General features: G+C 36.6%; 1 protein-coding gene across 3 annotated transcripts in view; it reads left to right on the top strand.

Annotated features, from left to right (window-relative positions):
- The window catches only part of CEP162 (centrosomal protein 162), a 44,632-nt gene extending 23,307 nt beyond the window's left edge, over positions 1 to 21,325 (top strand). For all 3 annotated transcript variants that reach the window (XM_041480428.1, XM_041480429.1, XM_041480426.1), the window contains exons 14-28: positions 85 to 352; positions 2,026 to 2,168; positions 2,963 to 3,190; positions 3,825 to 3,959; positions 4,854 to 4,966; positions 5,745 to 5,850; positions 6,611 to 6,737; positions 7,645 to 7,808; positions 9,232 to 9,336; positions 10,379 to 10,603; positions 11,696 to 12,366; positions 13,192 to 13,333; positions 14,302 to 14,400; positions 17,188 to 17,322; positions 19,024 to 21,325. In XM_041480428.1, the coding sequence (XP_041336362.1) occupies positions 85 to 352; positions 2,026 to 2,168; positions 2,963 to 3,190; positions 3,825 to 3,959; positions 4,854 to 4,966; positions 5,745 to 5,850; positions 6,611 to 6,737; positions 7,645 to 7,808; positions 9,232 to 9,336; positions 10,379 to 10,603; positions 11,696 to 12,366; positions 13,192 to 13,333; positions 14,302 to 14,400; positions 17,188 to 17,322; positions 19,024 to 19,233 (2,871 nt within the window). In that variant the 3' untranslated portion in view covers positions 19,234 to 21,325. The remainder of the gene's footprint in view (positions 1 to 84; positions 353 to 2,025; positions 2,169 to 2,962; positions 3,191 to 3,824; positions 3,960 to 4,853; positions 4,967 to 5,744; positions 5,851 to 6,610; positions 6,738 to 7,644; positions 7,809 to 9,231; positions 9,337 to 10,378; positions 10,604 to 11,695; positions 12,367 to 13,191; positions 13,334 to 14,301; positions 14,401 to 17,187; positions 17,323 to 19,023) is intronic.
- The last annotated feature ends 1,835 nt before the right edge of the window (positions 21,326 to 23,160 follow it).

Raw genomic sequence — 23,160 nt, 5'->3', positions numbered from 1 at the left:
GTTCTATGTTTTTCACTGGTGAATGCTACCCTCAGTTTACAGCAGAGCCTAAAGCTTGTTTTAAACCAATGTGTTCTGTCACAGGCTCTTCAGTCTTGTTCCTTGAAGAAAGAAAGATCAGAATCAATGTCAACCAAACCCATGTTATATAAGAATATTAGAAGTCCAGCACCTGTACATAAAAAGAAACCTTCACACGGTCCTCATGGACTGGTTAGAAGTTCTGGCTATGGGAAGCCCAGTTTACTTTCAAAGCAGTCTTGTCCAGGCAGTGAAAAGAAAACACCAAAAGAAACTTTCAAAAAGACCTGTATGAAAGCCAAAAGTCCTGCAGATAAAGCAAAATCTAAAGGTAATTCTAAGTTTTGAGAGTTTTAGTTCTGAGCTTAAGAGCCAGAGAGGTTTGCTTTTTGTGCTTCACATTAAAAAAAACCCAAATGTCGTAGAGAAATCTAAACTCAAATGCAGTTAAGTACTGATTTTTTTTCTGTTTTAGCTGTGAGAGAGACTTTTATATGAATCTTTTTAATTTTTTTTCATTTCCACTCACATTTATTACCACTATGTTTGAGACTTACCTGTTGTTCACCAGCAGGACCGAAAGAATAAAAAAAGCTGGTGTTCAAAAATTAATACCTGCAAGTTGACATTTTTCGTAACAATAAATGCAAAAATTTGCTGACTCACTAACTTGTATGTTCGAGGCTGAATTCCTGTTCTCAGCTTCTTCTTTTGATCTTGCTTTCCTAGAGTACAAAACAAGTATTAAAAAGGAAATCCTATTTTCTGTTCATGTCTCTTGGAAACACTCTGGAAAGGAGAATACCAATGTAATCCTGTGAAAGCTGGGTTGCAAGTAAAGGACTGACGCTTTTTATTTTGGGGTGAAGCCTGAAGAGTTTCATGAGATAATTAATCTTAAGCTTATTCAGCTTAATTCAGACATTGTTTGCTATCCCTGAGGCATGAGCAAGTAACTCTACAGGTACACAGGCTTAATGCACTTGAGGCATGCAGTGCTTTATAAAGCCCTGCAGGTCAGGAAAAGCAGTTTAGGATTATGTTACCTGTCTTAGGGAGGTGCTTCAGTGGCTGCTGTTGAACTGAAGGACCTCAGTTCCTCAGTGCATTGATGTGTCTCTCCCTGAGGAAGAGAAGGTTTTACAGCCTGGTGAAGGTGGTAAAGTGAATGTCAAGTACTGAGAAAATAAGACTACAGGCTTCATTTAAACTGGCTCTTCCCTCTCTAGCTATAACCCTTCATGATAGCAATTTTATGTGATGTTAGAAATTAATCTCACCTGGCTGCATTCTGCAGGGGCCTCTTCTATAGCTAGGAGGAGAATAGCATTGAATCAAGCAATTGCCAAGTCATCAGTGCTAAGGGAGCACCTTTCTGAGGGGTGTGTGTGACACTAAAAAGACATGAAATTTAGAAAAGAATCATTGTCTGGTGGGGTTTTTTCAGGTGTAACATTCCTAAGCAGGAGCAGTTGAAATGGGAGTTGTAGTCACTATCAGAAGACTGAGATATGAACAGTTATATGTATTTTAGTGACTCTAGAGGGATCTTTCCTGATTTCTTACTCCAGTCAAGTTATTTGATGCAACAAATAAATGTTGCATTTCTTTCTATGCTATCTGCACTCCAAAGTCTGTTTTGAAAATTGCTGTGTTTTATCTTCCCCAAAGCTTGAAATATTTCATGTTTATATATACTTAGATAACTGGCCACTTATAAAGTGGAGGAGTGAAGTTAACCTTGTTTCATGAAGGATTTATTATCCAGGTGCTTGTTTCACTTGTTCTCTTGGTTTTGTTTTATCTTGTCATCGGTTCCTTACTGAAAAAAAAATCAAAACTCTCCAGTTTTTCAGTGTTCTCAAGTTTCTATATTTCATTCAAAATTCAGGTAGTAGAATACTTTATATACCTACAGGTTGGATCACATGAATACATATTTTTCTTAAAGGACATAAAATTCTGAATTTAATTTGTTCTATTTTACTTTCTGCCTAAATGAAGAAGCCTTGTTTGCTACTAGGATAATAAGATCTGCAGCAAATGAACCAACTTTGGAGGGAAGTATTAACAGAGTTTTGTCTGGCCAATCAGTTGTTAGTAATCTTGGACACCAGGCTGTGGATTATAACAGGCAATATCATCATGTGAGTAATAACCAGTGATGCTCCTAATTATAGCATGTACAACTTGGTTTGCAAGCCTATTTTTTCAAGGCTTTTAACAATTATCACAAGGTTGGCAAATACTGAAATAGTGAATGAAGACTTCCCTTTGGTCAAATACTACTTTTTGCTTTTAAAATATGCAAATATAACTCTACTGCTTTTGAGTTGCTTGGATAGTGCTGTTGCTTTGGTGGTTCTATATAATTAAAGTTGTTTATTAAATTCTAAAAATTGCTATTTCATTGTAAAAGAAGGTTAAATATAACTTCTACTTACAATGTTCTGCTGTGAATGTTTAAACAGTACTACTGTTCGGGGATTTTTCCTATTTGCATTGCATTAAATATTTAATAGTATCTTCTGACTTCTCCAAGATGACTGAATTTACAGTACCATAATGGTTTTTCCTTCTCCGTTACCAACTGCATAAAAAAGCTATTCATTGAATACCTAAAGCATTGCTGCTTTTCTAAAAGTAAGATGCATAATATAATAATTATGGTAGCAATATAGTGGCTGTCATATGAGATGTATTTGTTTCTTTTTGGATTTTTTTGTCTTTTTTTCCTCATTTTGCAAATTAGAAGGTCGTTCATTAAAATGAATATAGGATGTTTTGCTGTTAAAGTGTTGGGGGTTTGTATTTTGGGTTGTTTTCTCAAGTGCCTTGTGTTGTTGCTGAGAGCTAGACAAACCAGTTAAATAAAACTGATGAGCAGAGTTCTGGTAAACAATCAGCTCAATGTAATGTTTTCCTGAATTGTCTACCCTAGGACTTATCATTTTCCCCTTTCAAAAGCTGTGATAGAGAGCTGTATTTGTTAAAACGAGTACAAGCAGCAGAGGAGGACCTGAACAGAGCTCGAGATTTGATTCAGCAGCTGGCCAGCAAGCTTTCACAAAAAGAGAAGGAGATGGAGGCCAAGGTCGTGGAACTGAAAACACAGCATGAAAAGGAGCTGTCCCGTCTGGGACAGGAAAACTATGTTCTTCAGAGTAAGGTACTTTATCATCTTGTATCCTGTGCCTGTAGAAGAGAAGAAACGTTGCTTCTGAAAATTGAATCAATGTTACTTTAGATGAGGTGTTGAGGAGCAGAAAATCCAAATTTTCACAGACACCGCAATTTTATAAATACATAACTGCTGTTACATTTATTGCCTGTAAGACATGATCTTTTTTTCCTGGAGATAAACCATGTTATCCTGAGTTTCCTTACTGTGCTATTTTGAGAGTCTTGCAGCAAGTTTTTGCAAAGATTGAATTCACTCCCACAGATACCGCTTCTTACAGATAAGTACTATATGCTGAGATATTGTTTATAGTTCTTGATGCATTTTTTAATGTGTTTTGTCTGTATGAAATATTCCCAGAGTTATTTCCACTATACCCTTGTTGTGGATAACTCCCTGCATCATAACATAGCCTTCTGTCTAGACACATGAGAACAGAAACCTAGCTTTTCCCAAACATTTTATACCTTTTCTCTGTTTCACAATGCTTCTGTAAAACTCCAGAAAGAGCCACTCATTGGTCTGCTCTCATACCATAATGAAGAGATTGGACTGTAGTCTTGTAGAAAATTCTATCCTGCTAACAAAACTTTCTTATTGTTTGTGTGTCTTTTTCTGAAAGGTAAGAAGTATGGAGGAGATTACCCAAGAAAAGAGGTGGACCCATGCAGCAACAATTCCTATAACTGAGGAAAAATTGGCCCAAATACAAAAAGAGATTGAAGATCAAGAGGTCATTATTCAAGGTTATCAACAGGTAACACCACACGTCATGTTGAACTGTGCTCTATCCAGTTTCAGAAACAAAATCGTTTAATGATTACGACTTTTCTGTTAAAAACAGGTGTCTTGTTGTCTAAAAAGTGGATGGAATTTGGATGTGAAGAGCAAACCTATTGCAAGTTTAAAAAGTCTTTCACACGTCTAGTTTGGACTAAGTTTTTCCACAGTTCCACCTAAATGTTCTAAATTGTAAAAATCAGTAACTTTTCAGTTGAGAACTAGGAAAATAGTTTATGGTCAGTGAAGAACCACAAACTTTTTCCCAGTGTAGATGAAAATTAGTAAATTTAAGCAGCATTTCAAATAAAAATTTGAAAAATTTTGGGTTTTAAAATGTTTTTCTCAAGATCTGAGCAGCAGATTTCAAGGTAACCTCATTAGTGTGCCTGATTTGTATTACTTAGTCAAGTGGAGAAATAGATAATTCAAGCTTAATAATCCTTTTGAATACTTGCAGCTATAAAATCCAGTAGGCTTCCAGCTGATGCTCAGCATAATTCCTTGAGACAAACACAATGTCTTTCCAATATGGCTGTGAGCATCCCAAACCATGATGGTTTGTGTCCCCAGGACTGGAGCGTGGGCAGGCTGAGCTCTGATCTATCAGCACTCACCCATGAACACATTTTTAGAATATAGTTGGGATAGTTTGTAGAGGTCTTAGCTCCTTCCTGCAGAGTAAGCAGACACTTGGATGAGACTGTAGATAATGAAAGTAGAGATCCATGTTAGAAGCTCAGTAATGAAATATTTTGTGTTTTCTTCCACTGTTTCAGCAGGTAAACTATGTGATTCATAGAAAATTGTTTTATAGCTGAAGAAAACATTAATCTGTGAACATTCTTTAACTTTGTCTGTCTCAACTTAGGAAAATGAGAGGTTATACAAACAAATGAAAGAGCTACAAATCCAAAATAAAAAAAATGAGGAACGAATGTTTAAAGAGAATCAGTGCTTAAAGACTGAATTAATACAGTTAAGGTAGGTTCATTTGCATATCTGACCTAAAATCTCTGGAATTTTCTGCTGTTTATTTGCGTTTTTTTTTATGAAGAACCATAGCAGAGTCTACCAGGTGCATGTTTTCTAGTGTTTCTCAGGTTTGTGGTCTTGTTTCTTCTTTTGAGAATTGATTTGTGTTGATTATGGGCACTTAATTCTTTATTTTCTTGGTGGTGTTGCACCAAGAAGACTAGAAGACTTCCACTTGGGAAATATTTCAATGTTCTTATTCATACCAGAATGCATAATACATTATGTTGCACTTTTTCTGATATTTTGGCTTTGCTGATGTTGTTAAGATGTTTTGAAGCTGTTGTAAGACACACAGTAGATCAGGGGGCACAAGAGGTTCTGCTAGTGGAGAAACTATTCTATTCACTGCATTGTAGTTCTGTGAGATTTGCATCCTGGGCTAGTAATGAGGAAAAACAACCTAGCAATTGTGTGTACTCCTAATCTACAGATCTCTGCTTTGGAGAGGCCTGTAAATGAGTTCCACTGATGCAGGGTAGATTTTTATTTCCTTCCCTTGTGTAGTCCAAATAAACTAGTTCATGCGAGGTGAGAAGACTTTGCCTTACAGTGAATTTTGTTTGCGTATAAATGTTGTGAATATTTGCTTCTCTTTTTGTTTTGAACCTGCACAGATTGACTTTGTGGTACAGTTTGGGGGGCAGGGGATTGTGTTTTGATCAGCAGCCACTGATAGTATGCTGAGTCACCACATTGCATAACTGCTTTTGCTGTTGCTCTTTAGAGAAAAGGTAGAGAAGATTAACAACCAGTCACGAGCCATGCAGGATTCTGAACCAGCCAGAAATCAGAGTTTCACAGAATTGATTTCAGAGCTTCGAGCAGCACAGGTAGGTTATATATCAAGCCTGTAAGATAACAGAGTAGTGCCTTTGAGTGTAGCACAGAAATACAATTAATACCACTGGAAACACGAGGAGCAGGTGTGGCCCGATGCACACAGGCCTGATGTGTCCTGCTCAGCAGATCAGGGTAGGAGCTCACTAGCAGTAACTTACCTGCATGCACCGCACCATGCACTCGGTCTGTTTACTGGCTGCTCCCAAAATCTCAGCCCCCCCCAGCTGATTTTTGCTGTACCTATGCATGCCTAGGACCAAGGGGCTCCATCTCTAGAGGTGGCTCTGGCACCAAGACCTTTTGTCCTACTTGGTCTTGAAGTTTGCTAGTGTTCATGTGTAGCAAAAAGAGAGACTGCCTGCAGAGAATGGCAAGAAGTAGAATGTAGTAGGGTGAACTGTTGGACAGTACATTTGTCCACTTATCCTACAGTCTTCAGTCTCAGAAGGAAGTCAAGCCATTTTCTTTACTGACCCTTTCAAAAAGCAGAGATTTTCTACTTCTCTGACAGTTAAATAAGGCTTAAAAAATCTGGAGTTTGGGTTTTTTTTAAATATTTAGGTTATGTTTTCCCATGCTCTTCTATTGCAGGGCCTGACAATAATACCAAAATTAAAATACCTTATTGTTGCTGTGGTTGGATGTAACTGTTGTGATTTAATCTTTGTATGATGAAAAGGCATGCTCAGGGGTTTTGTGTGATACTCTGTGTTTAGTTTTTCATGTTTTACTGTTTTCTCTAACATCTAGAAAGAAGAAGCTAAATTACAAGAAGAGATAAGACGTCTAAAACAAGATAAGCAAGCTCTTGAGGTAGACTTGGTACAAGCTAAAAAAGAGAGAGATTTAGCCAAAGTCCAGATTGCATCTGCATCAAGTAAAGCACCTTCATTTTGTTGAATAATTTGCTTACTTTGCATTTCAGTAAATAAATATGTAACAAAAACTTGTTTCTTATTGAAGTATTACTTAGTGAAATGCATCTAGACCATTTACAAATATTGTCTAAACCTCTAACTAAAGCATACAGTGTAGGACATGCACGTAGGACTTTTGGTACTCTGTTAGAAAGTATCTTCCTGTATCCAACCAGACTCTTTGTTGTGACCTGTTAACTTTGATTTCTTGCCAGTCTTTCACTGGACGTGGAAAAAAGATTATTTCAATTATGTGACAGCTCTGTTCATAAGAAAATATTTACTGTGTTACATCTTAGTCTCATATTTAGTTCTTGCCCATTTTTTAGCTATAACTTACACCTTGGGACTTTTTTCAGCATTTTTATCAGAGCTTTTTCCAGTTTGAATTAATGAGAGAGGGCTCAAAATTGGACTCTCTCATTTCCAGTGTCAGGCATCACAAATGCTAAGTGCAGTAATATTTACCTCCATGTCTCTTCTGAAAATGCTTGATCCCTAAATGGGAGGATTATGATCAATAAACATCAAAGCATATATTCTATGTTGTCATTCATCTTGATGCTGAAGGTCTGTTTGTTTATTAGAGCATGATCAAGAACAGATCTCCCTGAGATTCTGTTTTAAATACTTTCTGTGGTGAACTGTAAGCCATTGAGTACTGCAGTGTATGAGAGAAATAAAGGGGTTTTTACAAATACTGTTGCTTTTAAAATCCTAATTAGGATCTGATTTTAAATCTACTGCAGAAACAGTGTTGTCAAAATGGTAAATGTATGAAATATGCTGAGGAAGAGAGTGTTGACTAATTACTCCTTCAATACATGATTACTAATAAAACAATTCTAAGAATGTTTATTGTTGTAGGTGAGATGTCTTATGAATTTAAAGTTATGGAAGAGTCGTACAAACAGGAAATTACTCATTTAAAAAAAAGACTTCAGTGGTATGCAGAAAATCAAGATCTTCTGGATAAAGATGCAGCCCGTCTTAAAGATGCAAGAGAAGAAATTGAGAAACTAAGACTAGAGGTGATAATATCTAGCTTTATCTAAGAAGTTGGAACTGAAAATTGTTCTTTTTCCAGTGATGAGTGTAATGTAATTATTTCCTTCATAATAATCCCTTTTTTTGGTATATTAGATTGGTTCTATTGGACGTCTTGCCTATGCTTCTGGGAACAAAAGTAACATACTTCCCTAAAACCTTCAAATTTCTTGACCTAAGGGAAAGAAGTATATTGTTATGTTAACAACCAGGAACACCCTTCTTCTCCTTCTCTTTTCCTCCTTTTTGCTCCATGGTAACTTAGGCAACACATTTTTTTCTCTTAAGTACCAGTTCTAAATTCTTTCTTAAGAAAAACTCCCTGGTTACTGTGGTAGGGAGGAAAGACCCAAAACACTTGAAATATAAAACAAAACTAATACATGAATCTTAAGTAGTGGTGAGATTTGCATTGTCTTCTTGTCAGTACATTAGACTTAGGATTCACCAAAAAAAAAAAAAAAACCAAAACATTTTACCAGTGCTAAAATGTACCTGATCTTGGAATCTTTTATGGTCTTCTATTAGAGAGATTGCAGATGAAAGAAGATGCTTCTGAAGGAGCAGCCAGGGACAGACACCACCCTATCAAACTTTGATCAAGATATCCTTCCTGTGAAAGAAAATATTTTTATTGGCATTCTCTCTGGGCTGGACTGGTGTCTAAAAATTCCGGTGCCTAGAGCTATGACTTCATAGAAATAATCAAATCAGTCAAACTATAAAATGCTGGCATAAAAGCATGACTTAGCATGACTTGGTAATATTAACAAGCTGGGAGAGAATTCAAGATGGGAATATTTTTAAATATCCAGGATATAATATCCCTGTGCAGAGATCATAGTGGCTAATAAAGGTAGGAAATTCAATTTTAGATTATAGCTTTGAGTCCTCATGACCAGGCATCACAGGAATGCAGGAACATGAGTTATCCAGGTCCTTCCCCTGGTTCTCAGCTGGCACTCAGCTTTTATTTAGGCACAACATAACATTGCCTTTTGGCTGTTTCTATATCTCATCACATAGTGTAGCATTGCAGATCACAAACCATTTCCTAAACTCATCCTGAAATCATGGAATGCACTGTAGCAATTTATATGACAGCTTACTAATCAAGCCTGCATACTGGCAGTATGAAAGAAAGGAACAGTAATACTGGTATGAAAACAAGAGTGTCCCAGAGCTGAAATTCTCTTTTAGATTTCCAAATCTAGTTTCAGTTGCTTTGGAGAAGGAAACTGTCACGTGGGTTTACAGTCTGAAGAATCAGATAGTACAGAAATTACCATTATGAGTTTTTAAGTGGCAGAATACTTCCATTGTACTATGCGTGTTTGAAATGCTTTTGTACTACAAGACAATGTCTCTGAATCCTTATTTCAATTTGTGTCCTCATAAACTGGACAGGTTGAGAAGCTCAGAGCTGAAGCAGGAGATCAGTGTGTGCAACAGAAGAAACGTTTACGGGACAGAGCAGCAGATGCTAGAAGAATTCAGGATCTTGAGCGACAAGTATGCAATAAAAGAACTCTCTTTCATTTAACCTTTGTTTCGGATAAGGTCTCTTAAAACCCCAGTGCTTTCATAAGGATAAAGCATAGCATGAAGGTCTGTGATGAAGAAACTTGTGTTATTGGACACTCATGAACACAAAAAGCTGCAATTATTTAGTTAGAAGCGCTCTTCTTGCTACTATATTCTAACAAGCTGATATCCCTTTCAAAATCTTTTAATATAACTGTTTAGGGTTTCTTCAAAAGGGGTAAGAGGGTAAAAGCCAAAGCTTGCTGTTTATCTTCTGAGACTCCTGTCCATGTTCAGTAATTCCTTAACAGTATGACAAATTTCAACCAAGTTGATTCAAGAGCAGGGCTTTAAATTCTATTGGATTCATACAAGATTCATGACAACTGGGGGAGTGGAGACCTTAAAATACATGTTTCTACTAAAGAAACATAACGTGGAAGTGGGCCTTCCTGAATTTTAGGAGGTAGCAGTTGCATTAGTTAGGGATGTGGGACTCATGGGCAAGAGGATTTGCAGAATTCTGATACTAATACCTTATCCATAGATAAGAAAGGGACTTATTTTTATGTTGGGTGCAAAGTGTTAGTTTTACATCATTGCATACTACAAAATAAAAGGCATATAACCTGTTATATGAAATGAAATATCCATGAAATGTCTTTAACAGTTGGAAAAGTAGAATGTGAATGCAAATCCAGAAAAAAACATATTCATCACATTAAGACCCATTCTCAAATCCCTTTTTTTTACTTTCTTTAGACTATTGACAAAAGGTGATCTGAAGACCAGAGCAATATTTTGTTTAAGATCATGTGTAAGTTAGTCAGTAAGAGACAATGAGTCTTGCTTTTCTGTAAAAAAAAACATAAATGGGAAGAATATAAAATAATTCTCAATAGATGTGTCTATAGTTTTTATTCTTCCACCTTAAGGGAATGAAATTTGTTAAAATTCTGTTAACATTTCTGTTCCCTTTTCATTAGAACTTTATTATTTTTAACCTTTGACTTAATTTTCTTATGAATAGATCAGAGAAATGGAAGGAATTCTAAAAAGAAGGTATCCAAATTCTTTGCCTGCTTTGATTTTTGCTGCTGCTGCTGCTGAGAAAACAAATGATATTTCAGCTAAAACAAACACAGTTGAATTTTTGGAGAGAAGAATAAAAAAATTAGAAACAGAACTTGAAGGTAAAGATGATGAAGCTAAGAAAAGCCTTCGTGCCATGGAACAACAGTTTCAAAAAATAAAGGTAAAAGTTGAGTAGTTACTTTGCAAGTAACAGTCACAAGGCAACTAAGTGTAACACAGGATAGTGGTTAAAACTGAAGGCAAAGACCACCTTCAAGGGTGAAAAAGTACTCAAAGAATTTAGAACCAGAATTTCAGTACCTTCAGCACCTAAGATAAAAATAGCATTGAAATTGCTAGGGTAGTATAGAAACGAAGACGACACGTTCTCAAGGGATAGTAATTTAATTCTTACTATTAAGGTGCTTTTCACCCTGTGGGTCAGAGTAGCTGCTTCTCTAATTCCTTGTTGTACCAAAGGCTGTGATTTCAAAGGTCTGCTGACTGAGCATTTCTGCAGGGAATGTTGGGAACCACTAAAAATACTGTCTAAAAATTACATGATAGTGAGCCTAAAGACTTGGGTTAGGAAGCATGAAAGTCTGGCATTTTACTTCAAGGAAAAGGTGAACTTCACAGGTGCTTAATGGGCTAGAAAGGAAACATTGGCCAGTTGTTCCACCTTTTCTCCACGAGTCACTCATCCTACTTTCCTCAAAGTCCATCCAAGCTATTAAGAAGGTTAGGTTTTCCTCAGCTCATTAGGAGGAAAGATTCTATGTCTTTCTGAATTCATACTTCTATCTTCATACTTATAAATATGTAAAAAGAAAGATCTGTTCTGTTAAAAATTAGGATGTTTTGAAAAATGTGAAGTACAACTTTGAACATGTGACATGAATGTTTGCCAGCTGACATACAACAAGTACATAATGACATCATTAACATTGGTAGCATCTGAAGAGAACTTAATTACATTAAAATGAAATATTTTCTTGTCATTATAATTGTCTATCCCATAGTTACTGCATCCATTGTGATTAGATTATTTTGTAGCAAATTTTTTGAGTAATTCTGTTTTACAGCAGACTTAATTATTTCACTCACTAATTTCTGGACTGATTGAGTAGTTTGTTAGTAATCCTGATTTGTATTCGGTCTTCTGAAATCTTTCTTCAGAAGGGCAATAACTTTAAAGAATAATAGGAAGAGCTAAAATAACAGTACACTTGTGAAACTGCTTTTTTTTCACTACTTTCTACTACTCTCCTAGATACAGTATGAACAAAGACTTGCAGAGCTTGAGCAACTACTTGCCTATGAATTTATGAATGAAACACCAAAACTGAATGGTGATAAAGCCACTTCTGCAGAGCTTGAACAGGAGCTTCAGAATCTAAAGAAGACCCATCAGATCACTGTTGGAAACCTCCAAACAGAAATTGAAAATCTTAAAAGTCAAAATTCCCAATTAAAACTCAGAAGTAAAAATGATAATAAAGAATTAGAGTCCATGGACTCTAAGATGAAACAAGGTAGCACAAAAGACAGGTTGTTAAAACTAAATGAAGAATTGGTCACCAAAAATAAAGAAATACAAGACCTCACAAAAACTGTAGAGAAACTTCAGAAAGAAAGGATGGTGATGTTGTCTGATAATAATTTGAGAAATAAAACAAACACTAATGGGAGCTCTACAGAGGTCATGAAAAAGAATACCTCCGCAGCAGATGGAAGGAATTCCAACAACACTGAACCGTGTCTAAGCATTTTCAGTGATGACAAAACACACCAACCACATACCTTTTCTGATTCTCATCTCTCAGAAGTTCTGCAAGAAAATGCACATCTGAAAGTGGAGCTGGAGAAACTGTCCCTGGAAATGAGCCAGCAGCGGGTGAAGTCCCAAGCAGCTCTGGCTTATTCTGAAAGCAGCATGCGAAGGTGAATGCTCAACAGAGTCCTTTAAAAACCTTCTTAAAGTCTTGGCAAGCATAGGATTGAAGTAGCACTTTAACATGCCAGCCATGTGTGAAGGTTGCTTATACCTTCATTTGTACTGTTTCTGGCTTTGGGAGGGATTTGGGGGTTTTTTTTGTTACTTTGGGGGTTTTTTTAGCAGGGCACTATCACAGTTCTTTCTACAGGCAAACCTGTGTTAATGCTTTTATTAATACTATAATTTCTTATGCTTTTAAGTAAAACATCTCAGTGTAAATCATCATATCTTAGATGCTTTGTGTTGTATAGCATTAATACTTGGTCCATGTTATTTCCTTCAAACCTGGAGTGTGCTTTCAGTGGAATTTACCTGGCCAACTGTAGAAACCTTACACTTCACCTAGTCTCCCTTACATCCCTTCAAAATCAAAGTAGAAGAAATTGACATGCAATTTAGATTGCAACACATTATTTTCTAAAATAGATATCTAAAAGAAGATAGCTGCATTATGATTAAAAAGCATGTGTTCTCTTGCCACATTTTTAATAAGAGGAACCAGCAAAGATGATTGACTGAATTTTTTGTATCCTAACTGCCTCTAGTTAGATGATACGCATATCCACCATTGTAGGTTTCCCACCCTTTTCACCCTTCAGAGCAATAGAAGTAATGGTGATCCTGTCTTGCAAGGTTTTGTTGTGAAATATACAAGATATGCTGCCTTTAACATTTTCATTATTTTGTGTGTTCAAGTGAGAAGCTGCTGCATTTTTAAGAACTGTCTGTAGCTGCTTTACTGCATCTCACTTTTCTCTTGCTCTGTTCAGGATGCAGGAAGACACAGCAGAATACATTGCATCTCTGAAAGCTTCCCACCAGAGGGAAGTTGAGAAGATTGTTTGCCAGCATGCACAGGAACATTCTACTTCTAAAGTAGCTGAACTAAAGAACAGAGTTTCAGCACAGGAGGTAAGATACAGTGGATACATTGCTTACGTATAGATATATCTTAAAGTTATTTCTTTCTGTATTACTCTAAATTTACTTTCTTTGAAGTAGGACCTGTTGTTTTAAAAATCATTCTGTGCCACAGTATTCACAGAATTCCAGAATGGCTGAGGTTGGAAGGGACCTCTGAAGGTCATCTTGTCCAACTGCTCTGCTCAGGAAGGTCATCCAGGACCATGTCCAGGTGGCTTTTTGAATATCTCTAAGGAGGGCTATTCCACCACTTCTCTGGGCTGTATTACACATGGTATAAAGGGTAGAAAGAGCTGTTTCATTCAGATTATTTAAGAACATTTTAAAATGAGGAACTTGAAGATTGAGGCTTGTTTTCATATATTACATATGTACTTGTGTGCTATTTAACAGCCCATGCACACACACATGTTGGAGGCAGTGTTGTTAATGCACACAGCACTCACACCTGCACTTACATTACAATCACAGAATCATAGAATGTTAAGGGGCTGGAATGGACCTCAGAGATCATCTACTCACAAGCCCCCTTGCCATGGACAGGGACACCTCCTACTAGACCAGGTTGCTCAAGGCCTTATTCAGCCTGGTTTGAACAGTGCCAGGTTTGTGGTATCCACAGCCTTCCTGGGCAGCCTGTTCCAATGCCTTTCCACCCTCACAGTAAAGAATTTCTTCCTAATATTTATCCTAAACTTCCTCCATTTCAATGTGTACCCATTACTCCTTGTGCCATCACTACAGTTCCTGATGATGAGTCTCTCTGGATTCCTTGTAGGCCCCTTCAGATACTGGAAGGTTGCTATGTGGTTTCCATGCAACCTTCTCTTCTCCAGGCTGAACTGCCCCAACTTTCTCAGTGCTACTTATTTTTTTCTGTACTTCTCCTGCATTGGTTTTCACATGTTGTCATGGGTGTCTGTGCTAACAACAAAATATTTTTAAACCTTTTTTAGATATTAATAAAACATCTTCAAGAACAACTTGGTGAACAAGAGAGACATCAAGAAGCTCTTTTAGTTTCACAGATAAGAGAGCAACTCCTACAAAAAGAGGTATATTTAAATTTCAGTGGGGGTACCTTAGTCTAGTAAGAGTTTTCATCCTAATTCATGTCAAGCCTGAAATAATATATAGTAAAATAAGTCCTAGAGACAAAATCTTTGTCAGTTGCTCCTACACAAATTATCCCTGAGAATGCAAGGTTTTTCTAGTGTGACCAGGTGAACAAGACAGAACAGAATGCAGAATTTTGACCTTTTTAGATGTTAATATTTTTATTATTATTTTGTTTGAAATGTCTGACATCTGTATGAAGTTTGATCAGTAGGTTAATCCAGTTTTTCATATCCTCTGAGAGTTATGGTGGGTAGTGGTAAATAGACCACAGGACTTTTTCTTTATTCCTCTTAATTAAGAGCATTTTTTATTACTGTTTTCAAAAGCTTTTCTTTTTTCATCCTCCATTGCCATAAAACTGACTGAGGCAGTTATATTCTTGGCTTTCTCCACTGCCATCTCTGAAAATTAATGTATCTTAAGAAGGGTGAGTTAGCTACAAAAGTTATGAAATTCACTGTGTTTTGAGAGAAGTGTCTAGGGTTTTTTTCCCTAATCTTCTATCAATAGCAAATAATCTAAAAATTACACTTTTTTTTATCTTTGCATTTGAGTTTTGTATCAAATTGCTGTCCACCTTTTATCTCAAGCTTTTAGAATCATTTGTTATGCATTTGTTGTTCTTGAAGTAGTGCCAGTCTTTGTTGCCATTTCCTGTTCAGGAGGAGGATGTAGCCTGTCTCAGCATTGTGCCTGTGCTTTATTCACCATCTCCTTGATGTATGAAGAGCACTAATTTTAACATAATTTTGATAATACTCTAACTTGCAAGGATTATTAAAAGCAATTAATCTTAAACTCACTAAACTCAGATTTATCTGGGTATTTATCTTACACATGCAAAATTCCACCCTGTTGTGATTTATTTGTATAAAACTGTGGGTTTGTAGGGGGAGAAAAAAGATGGACACTGTTAAACAAGTTCTGTGTTTGCAGAATAGAGGCTGAGACTTTGGGTTCATATAGATGCTGGCTTTCCTTACAAAACTTGTTTCATTTCAGTGGTGTCAGTATATGTAATACTTCTTCCTGGAAAAACAGGGCAAGAGTACAATGAGACAAATGTTATTGTTTCCTCTATGACTGCTTTACAGATTATTGACAGTGATGGTTTAAGAAATCATCCCATCTGACCCACATGGTAGAAGCCAACTTCAAGGTGCTGGTATTTAAGAAAATGTGAAGGAGTGTCTTCGTTACAGAAATCATTGCAAGACTGTGCAGAGAGAAATATCTATGCCTTGCTTTTGCCCTCTAGCACTACTTCTGTGCTGCTTTTAAAATACATCTTAAGCATTAAATGGTTCAATAAGTTTTGCTGAGAAAAGAAGACAAGCAGACCTGGAAATGGAAATAGTAGTGACAGGGGAAAGCACCTCACTGGTAGTAGGATTGAGTCCTGTGTCTAAAATGGTGATACATCCAAAAAGGCAAAGTTTTTCCTGAGGCTTCTTGGAAGATTGATATTTGAATACTAATGTCAGAAGTGCTGTTCATGGATGCTTTCCATTAACTGAATGCTTCCTTTCCTTAACAGCTTGCACATAGCACTGCATTGTATTTGACATGGATCTATCGCTGGCAAAATACACAGAGCCTGTTTTCTCCTAGGCTTTTTTCCCCTCATGAGATCTTTCTACTATGATTTTTTAATTGTATTTAATTATATACTTAAGACCTCACATCAGCCCTTCCCTTCAGTAGGGCAACTTAGCAGCCAAGCAGCAGACACTCATTTTTACAGACCTTTTGAAACTAAGACTTCTGCTCTTCTGAAAAACGTGGCTGAACAGATTCAAAACTGCAGGAGTAATGGACAGACAAAAACATAATGACATAGGCCTTGTTATTTTAGAAAGCCACCTTGAAATGTGGAAATAACAGTAAGCTGCCTCAGAGTCACTTGTCAGTAAGAGTGATAACCTCTTATGAAGACACAAAGCTTCCAGCTACCAGCTGAATTCACAGCAGAGGCAGGGATGACTGAGTGCTTGAAGAGGGGTAGCAGCTCTCAAATATATTGGCTAAGGGAAGCTAAGGGCTATCATAAAGGATAAAGATGTCAAAGTTTTCACTCTAATTTACTTATATACATTAAGAGTGACCAAAAAATACTTTGGATGAAGGAATATCAAGTTGCTTAAAACAGGCGAAGAATGAGAATAAACCAGTAGGGCTTTATAAGGAAACTTCCCTGAATTTCTGGAGGATTAGGAAATCAGTTTTAAGTCATTGTCAAGTTATTTTGCCTGGTAATTATTAAACTTACACGCAGGCTTATAATCATCTCTCTTAGCAGCGTGTCTTTAATTAATTTAGTCTTTAGAAACACACTGGTATCTTTTATATTTGATCTTTATCTTGAGTGTGAGAAGGAAAAGTGTAAGAACATCTAATCATAATATTCTCTGTTAACTTTTGTTGTATGAAGTATAAAATGTGACAGAACACAATCCCTTCATAACATTATTAAAAGGACTGGATTTATCAAAGAGGACTAGACTTTCATGTCCTCAAGCTACTTCTTAGAAATGAAAAATTCTAATATAAGTCCCTGAGCCCTGTTAAAGCCTTTGAACAAAGAAGATTTCTCTTTTATGTCTTCCTTTCTACAGCTTTTGAATGTAATGATTAAACAGTGCAAATACATTTTTAAAGGAATCTGGTTTAATACACTGCCTAACACAATTATAACAATTTTCATCATTTCTCTTTCACTGTAGGTGACAAAATTGTTGGAAGAACTGAGAGAGGCTAGGGAGAGCCAGAGTCCTGAAATGAAACATTTCTTGTGCCTGGAAAAGAAAATCAAGCATATAGAGAGCAGACATGCAGAAAGAGAGCATGAAATTCAAAAGGTACACCAGTGCATAGCTGCATTTACTTCTCAAGAGCAATTTATTGGTTTAACTGTAATTTTATGGTATTTATTCAGGCTCATTTAACTCACACTGCAGGAGGAAAGTCTTTTTTTATGCAGCCATGGTTTTGTCTTTGCCTGCTAATGCAAGTGAGCCTAGGTGCCTGCCTGGTCAGCTCGACCCTGCTGTGGTAATTAAGATTACTTGTGTAACTTCCTTGCAGCCTGGTCTAAGAAGGTCTTGCTGTTCCAGAGGGTTGGACTCCAGACAGACCTCTGGAGTCATTATCATTATTTCATTCTTCAGTTTCACAATGAAAGCGAGCTACTGAAAACTGACAAGAGTTTGGAGTGCAGAGTCTAACCTATGATATATTCTTCAATGGAACTGTAATTATCTAGTCCTTGCAGCCCTATTCAGAAAAGCTACATTAAAAGTATATTAATATTTTATTTTAAATTTTAAAACTAGATCTCAAGGAATATGCTTTTAATGTACAGATTTTTTTTTTGTGGAAGTATTTCTTGGTGCACATTTCTGTATCAGATTCTTATCTTATGAAAAAAGAAAATATGCCCACACATAAAACAAGCCATTTGATTAAAAATAAATCCTGTTGCCACTGTTGCTTTTGTTATTTTTGTTCACATTCTGTCCTGCTAAAGGTGACTGTAATGCAACTCATTTTTTGCTATTAATTTGCTTTTATATAACGTGAGGATGTCTTTACCATTTCTGTGAAGTGTTTGCTGCTGCCTACTCTGTGATCTAGCTCCACTGAATACCAATAGTATTTACTAAGATGTTTTTTAATTTTTTGGGCTTTTTAAAAGAAATAGTACACATAATTAGTACTAAATAATTTCATCTTTTTGTGGTGCTCCTGCCCTTGTTATGTGTTAAGCTTTGGGTTTTGTTTTGTCCTAGTTTTCTCCTTTAACCATCAGCACTGGAGCATTGAACAGTTGCCCAAATGAATTATATCAAAATGAATGGTGTTGAAAAGGAAATTGCTGAGCATGAAGTTAACAGGTTATCCTTAGTATCAAACTGCAAATATGATAATTATGGCCTTTAAGTGATGATAGGCTCTCTTTAAAAGATCTATTACAATTAATTGTGGTATGGAACTTTTGATATCATATGACACTTCTTATGCTGTGTAACTTAATAGGATTATGTCAGGAATTTGTGTTAAAGTTATTGACTCCTTTATCTGCAGCAGCATCAGATCTTTGTGACTACAGGACAATTTTTGATAATTCATAGAACTTGTGGTTTTTAAAAGTTTTACATGTCGTTCAGATTTAGTTTGTTTTGCAGAGCATTATTTTAATTACTACATTTAAGTGGAAATTCAAAAAGTTAATTTTGATTTATAGAGGGTTTTATATTATATGCTTAGCTTTGCCTTAAATATTCAAATTTAATTGCTGCTTTGGAGAGGATAAGTTAAATTCTTCTGGGGCTCATTAGTCAATAATCAATTCTACCCTTCTGTCATTAATGCAAATATTTAAAGGAAGTCCTTGCTATCAGAATGATTTTTGTAATATTCAGAACAAATTGTCCCACGTAATGTGAGCATTCAGCTTTGAGACTGAGCATCAGATAAAATGATGTGGCAGATTTTTGCAAAGTGGCAGCACTGGCTGAGTATTGGCACAGGAAATCACAGTGCTGTCTTCTAATTTGCAGGCAACCCAACTGAGACAGCACATTTCTGAAGTAAGGCAAAGCCAGGAGGTTGAGAAGTGGCGAAGGCTGGCACAGCAGAAGAATCAGGAACTGGAGAAATTTCGAATGGAGTTGGATTCAATACTGGATGTTCTACGTGAACTGCAGAAACAAGGGGTTGTTATTCCTGCACCTGATTCCAGTGGATTCAGAGTGACAGACGGCTGTTAGAAGACATGATTAGGTAGTAGTTAAACAGAGCAGCAGAATTTTAATATTCAAAGTTATCTATAGAAATGTTATTGAAAATCATTATTGCAACATGTATAAATTGTATTGCATTTTGATCTTCTCTGGAATCTCTCATGTCCAGAGGCAAATTTGCATTGAGCAATACTCTAGTCATACTGTATGTCTTCTATTTTATTAGTAATAAATTTACATGTTTTTTAATAATAGGAATATTGAGGTTATTCTGTAAGTTCCACTACCGTTGAAAAATTTCCTTTTTCAGTCTCTAGAACATGCCTGAATATTTTTAAGTTTGATTTCTAACTTGTCTTGTAGTGATTCCTTTGTGAAAAATTTGAGTAGTAAGCTGTTTAGTTTGTATGTTTAGTGTATAGCATTGATGTATTTCATTCCATAGGGCAGGAAAAGCGTATTTTTCCAACATTTGCTTCGCTCCCTCTAATTCACATAATATTCCTTCCCTTAAGACCTCTTTCCACTTTAGGGAATGACTGGAGGGCTGGAACAGAGCAGGCATTCCTGGTGTTGCTCAGATTCAAGCTGTTCTTTGTTTCCTTTTCAGAGTATTCCAACTGTGCTGGTAGGACTGATGGCAGAATGGGTCTGGCTGAATTCTTACAGGGCAGATACAGAAAAAAACTATAAAATACAGTGTGAGTGTAGTTATTGGTGTCCCTTTTAAAAGGGAAGGCTGTATTGATAAGGTTTTTACAATGGGCTGTTCAGAATCTGACATAGTAAGTACCTCTAGAGGTGATCTTGACAGGCTAAGAGACCAGTCAGATGTGAAGACAGTGGGCTAAAGCTCAGGCTTCAGGGATGTGTAGGTGGGGAAATTTAGAGTTAAAATATTGAGCAAGCTAGGAAAGAGGCCAGGGGAAAGAAGAAAAAAAAGAAAATCAGACCAAAATACCAAACATGGAGGTAACTTTCTGCTGAATTGACAGTCATCATGGCAGGTAACACACTGAGTGTTGGAGGCTGTTGCTTTCTCCCTCTCCTCAGGTCCAGCCAGTTACACACCTGTGCTGTAGAGCTGGTACATAGGAGCAATTCCTGCTGCAGCACAAATGTGTACCTTAGGGTGCTACACTTTTGGTCTCTTCTTTCAAGAGAGATAGACCCAGTGGAGGGAAAGAAGAATCATCACTCAAGGAAACGAAAGATGAATCATCACTCTGGGAAATGTAGCCCTAGGAACCTCTGAAGCCATAGGAACTGCACTGCTCCAGAGAGGAGCCTGGGGGGATGATGAGCATGGCTATTACACTTAACATATATGAAAAATCTACTGCTAAAAGCAAGAAGCAGCAATTAAAAATAAAGGAAATTTGAAATAGGTGATGATGACTATATCGTTGTTGGAAGGCATGCTTTCCCAATAAATCAGTACATTATTAGTCTGAAGTTTCAGTGGGTGCAAATCCTTAAGAATTCCCAAGCACATATGTTGAGGTTTTATCTCAAACTCTACTTACTTGGGCAACTGCTACAGGGCAAAGAGAAGATGAAAGTTAGACTGTACTCTTTAGGTCCCTGAGGACCTGCAGTATTGGTTGAACCTAGTATTTAAGTCAGATGTGAAATAGTTCAGGTCTGTGCTTGCCTGTTTATGTATCAAGTTCCTCAGGGGCCAGCAATAGATGTGCATTTTCTGTCATACAAGCATGTGGTATAGCAGGCATAAAAAAACAAAAGAGTATAACAAATTGTACCATATAGACATAGTGCTTAAGTGCAAGGTTTTTTTCTTTTTGGCACGTGCACAAACATAAAATGAGCCTGTATACACATATATAAATATTTAAAAAGGATGGTCAGTTGCCAATTAGTATGGTAATCTTGATTGTTTCATGTTCAGATATTTTCAGTATTTTTGTCCCCATCTAACAAAGTATCAGTCTATATTCATAAAATGTGTAAATATAAAAAAGCTTTGTATATAAAATATCAGCTGTGTGTAAATATAATTCATTTTCCTGATTTGGGTCTGTTTTGCTAATGAAAAGGATAAAAATTGAATCATTTCAACTAATTTATTTCCTGTATAATTTGCTACATGTGTAACACTATTAAAGTGTGTGACCTGAAGTGAGAGCTGTTTTTTCAACTACTGCAAGCCTTGTGTTCCCAGAGAGGTCAAGTCCTGGATGGAGGTTCCTAGGACAGGAGTCCTAGAGGAAGCATTTCTAGTTACTGGAGACTCATGTGTATGGTGGGTTGCCCTAATGTTCATTCAGTTCATTCAAACACTTTTTACAGTTCTTACAGTCAGTTCTCAGCAATTGCTGGTATCTTACATAGCTGGAATTAAATTCTCTCTCTGAGTCTGTTTTACTGAGCAGGGACAGTGTTATTTACCATTACTGTAAGCTATCAGATGGTTTATTCCATTTTCTTACAAGTATTTATGCAGTTGTACACTCACTGAAGCATGGTCTTCAGTTTTTAGGCATTTACCATGAAGTGGTCCCTCTGCACAGTGACAGACTCTCTGGGCTTCAGTGGCTGCAATCCTTTTAGAGATCTAAGGTACAAGTTTTACATTCTCTTCTAAAGTTCTTATTGACTCTCTGAGGATTTCAGTGTGATTTTTCAAGGAGTTATACAATTATCTACTTCTCATGTATATTTTTCTTCTTGTGCCGTCCTGTTTCATCATGCATTTCCAGGAGTCATTATGGATGGATTAAAAGATTTAAATGTAGTATCTTTAAATCATTGCCTAATGCTTAGCTGGACTTCATCTGTTTACAGCAAAGCAGCTAGAGTATAATAATTTGAAATGTTGTGTTTGAAGCTTTTAAGAAATCATGTGAACAGCTGGCTAGGTGACTCAGTGACCTAGATTTCTTCAAGAGAGGAAAACATGGTGTGCAGAAAAGGATCAGATTTCATCATGGCACTTGGGACAGAGACAGCAGCAGTGTGTTCCATTTCAAATTCTATGAAATACGTGTCAAACTTGTTCATGTAACAAATTAAATAGGTTATTGTGAATGAAGACTTTATTTGATAACACATAATACATTTTGAAGTCTACCCCTCTATCCCATATTTAACCTGTTCTGGAAAGTACAAGGAAACAGGACAAATATACCAGCACTAGCTGTGCAAATCGACTTCTGCAGGGAATGAGGGGGTCCTGTATCAAGTGCTGCCCTGACTCTTGAACAGAAATCCAGTGATATCTCTGAATTGAAAGTAGCCTTTCATATAGCTAACTGCATATCTCTCATCCAAAAATAAGAAAGCACAGGCGTCTCTTGCTCTCATTGGAGAACGTTCTCTGCTGTCCTTGCTACCTGTCAATATCCAAGGCTAAAAAGTGGCAAAAAATGTGTTACAGTATTCAGGGTTGAGGGCTCAGGTGCATAAATACTTAATTTCATTACAAATGAAATTTACCCTGTTGACTTCACCTTGCAGTCTCAGAGACTGCATGACTCTGGATTGCACTGGAGATAATCACAGTTTTACCATTCTCTTTCTCTTCTCTATGAGCAAGCATTTACTGATTTTACATATAGGTTTTGCCTTTTTTTTTTATTTTTAAGATACAGAACTAAAACTTGTTAATATAGAAGAGCATTTTTCAAGTATTTAGCTTTGAAAACTGGGATAAATAACTTGACCTAGTAAGTTCTACCAGAATACAAGTCATGTTTAGGCAAACAAACATATATAGCTGGCTTGGAGGAGCTATGTCTCTCTGCAGTTAATTCTGCTGCAGGTGATGCATTTATACTGAGTTTTGAGAAGAGGCTTGAGGCCAAGCACTAAGAAAACTCACAAAAATTCAATTTTCAAACACCACTCAATTCCAAGTACTCCTTTTGAAGATAACTCTGATTAGAACACTTTCTATTCTGCTTCTAGTGCATCAATGAGTTGATTTTCTGAGAA

This window comes from Pyrgilauda ruficollis, unplaced genomic scaffold, assembly GCF_017590135.1.
Source record: "Pyrgilauda ruficollis isolate IOZ18807 unplaced genomic scaffold, ASM1759013v1 scaffold51, whole genome shotgun sequence".
NCBI lineage: Eukaryota > Metazoa > Chordata > Aves > Passeriformes > Passeridae > Pyrgilauda > Pyrgilauda ruficollis.
The sequence above is the reverse complement of the archived record's forward strand: the minus strand, read 5'-3'. Positions and strand labels throughout refer to the sequence as shown.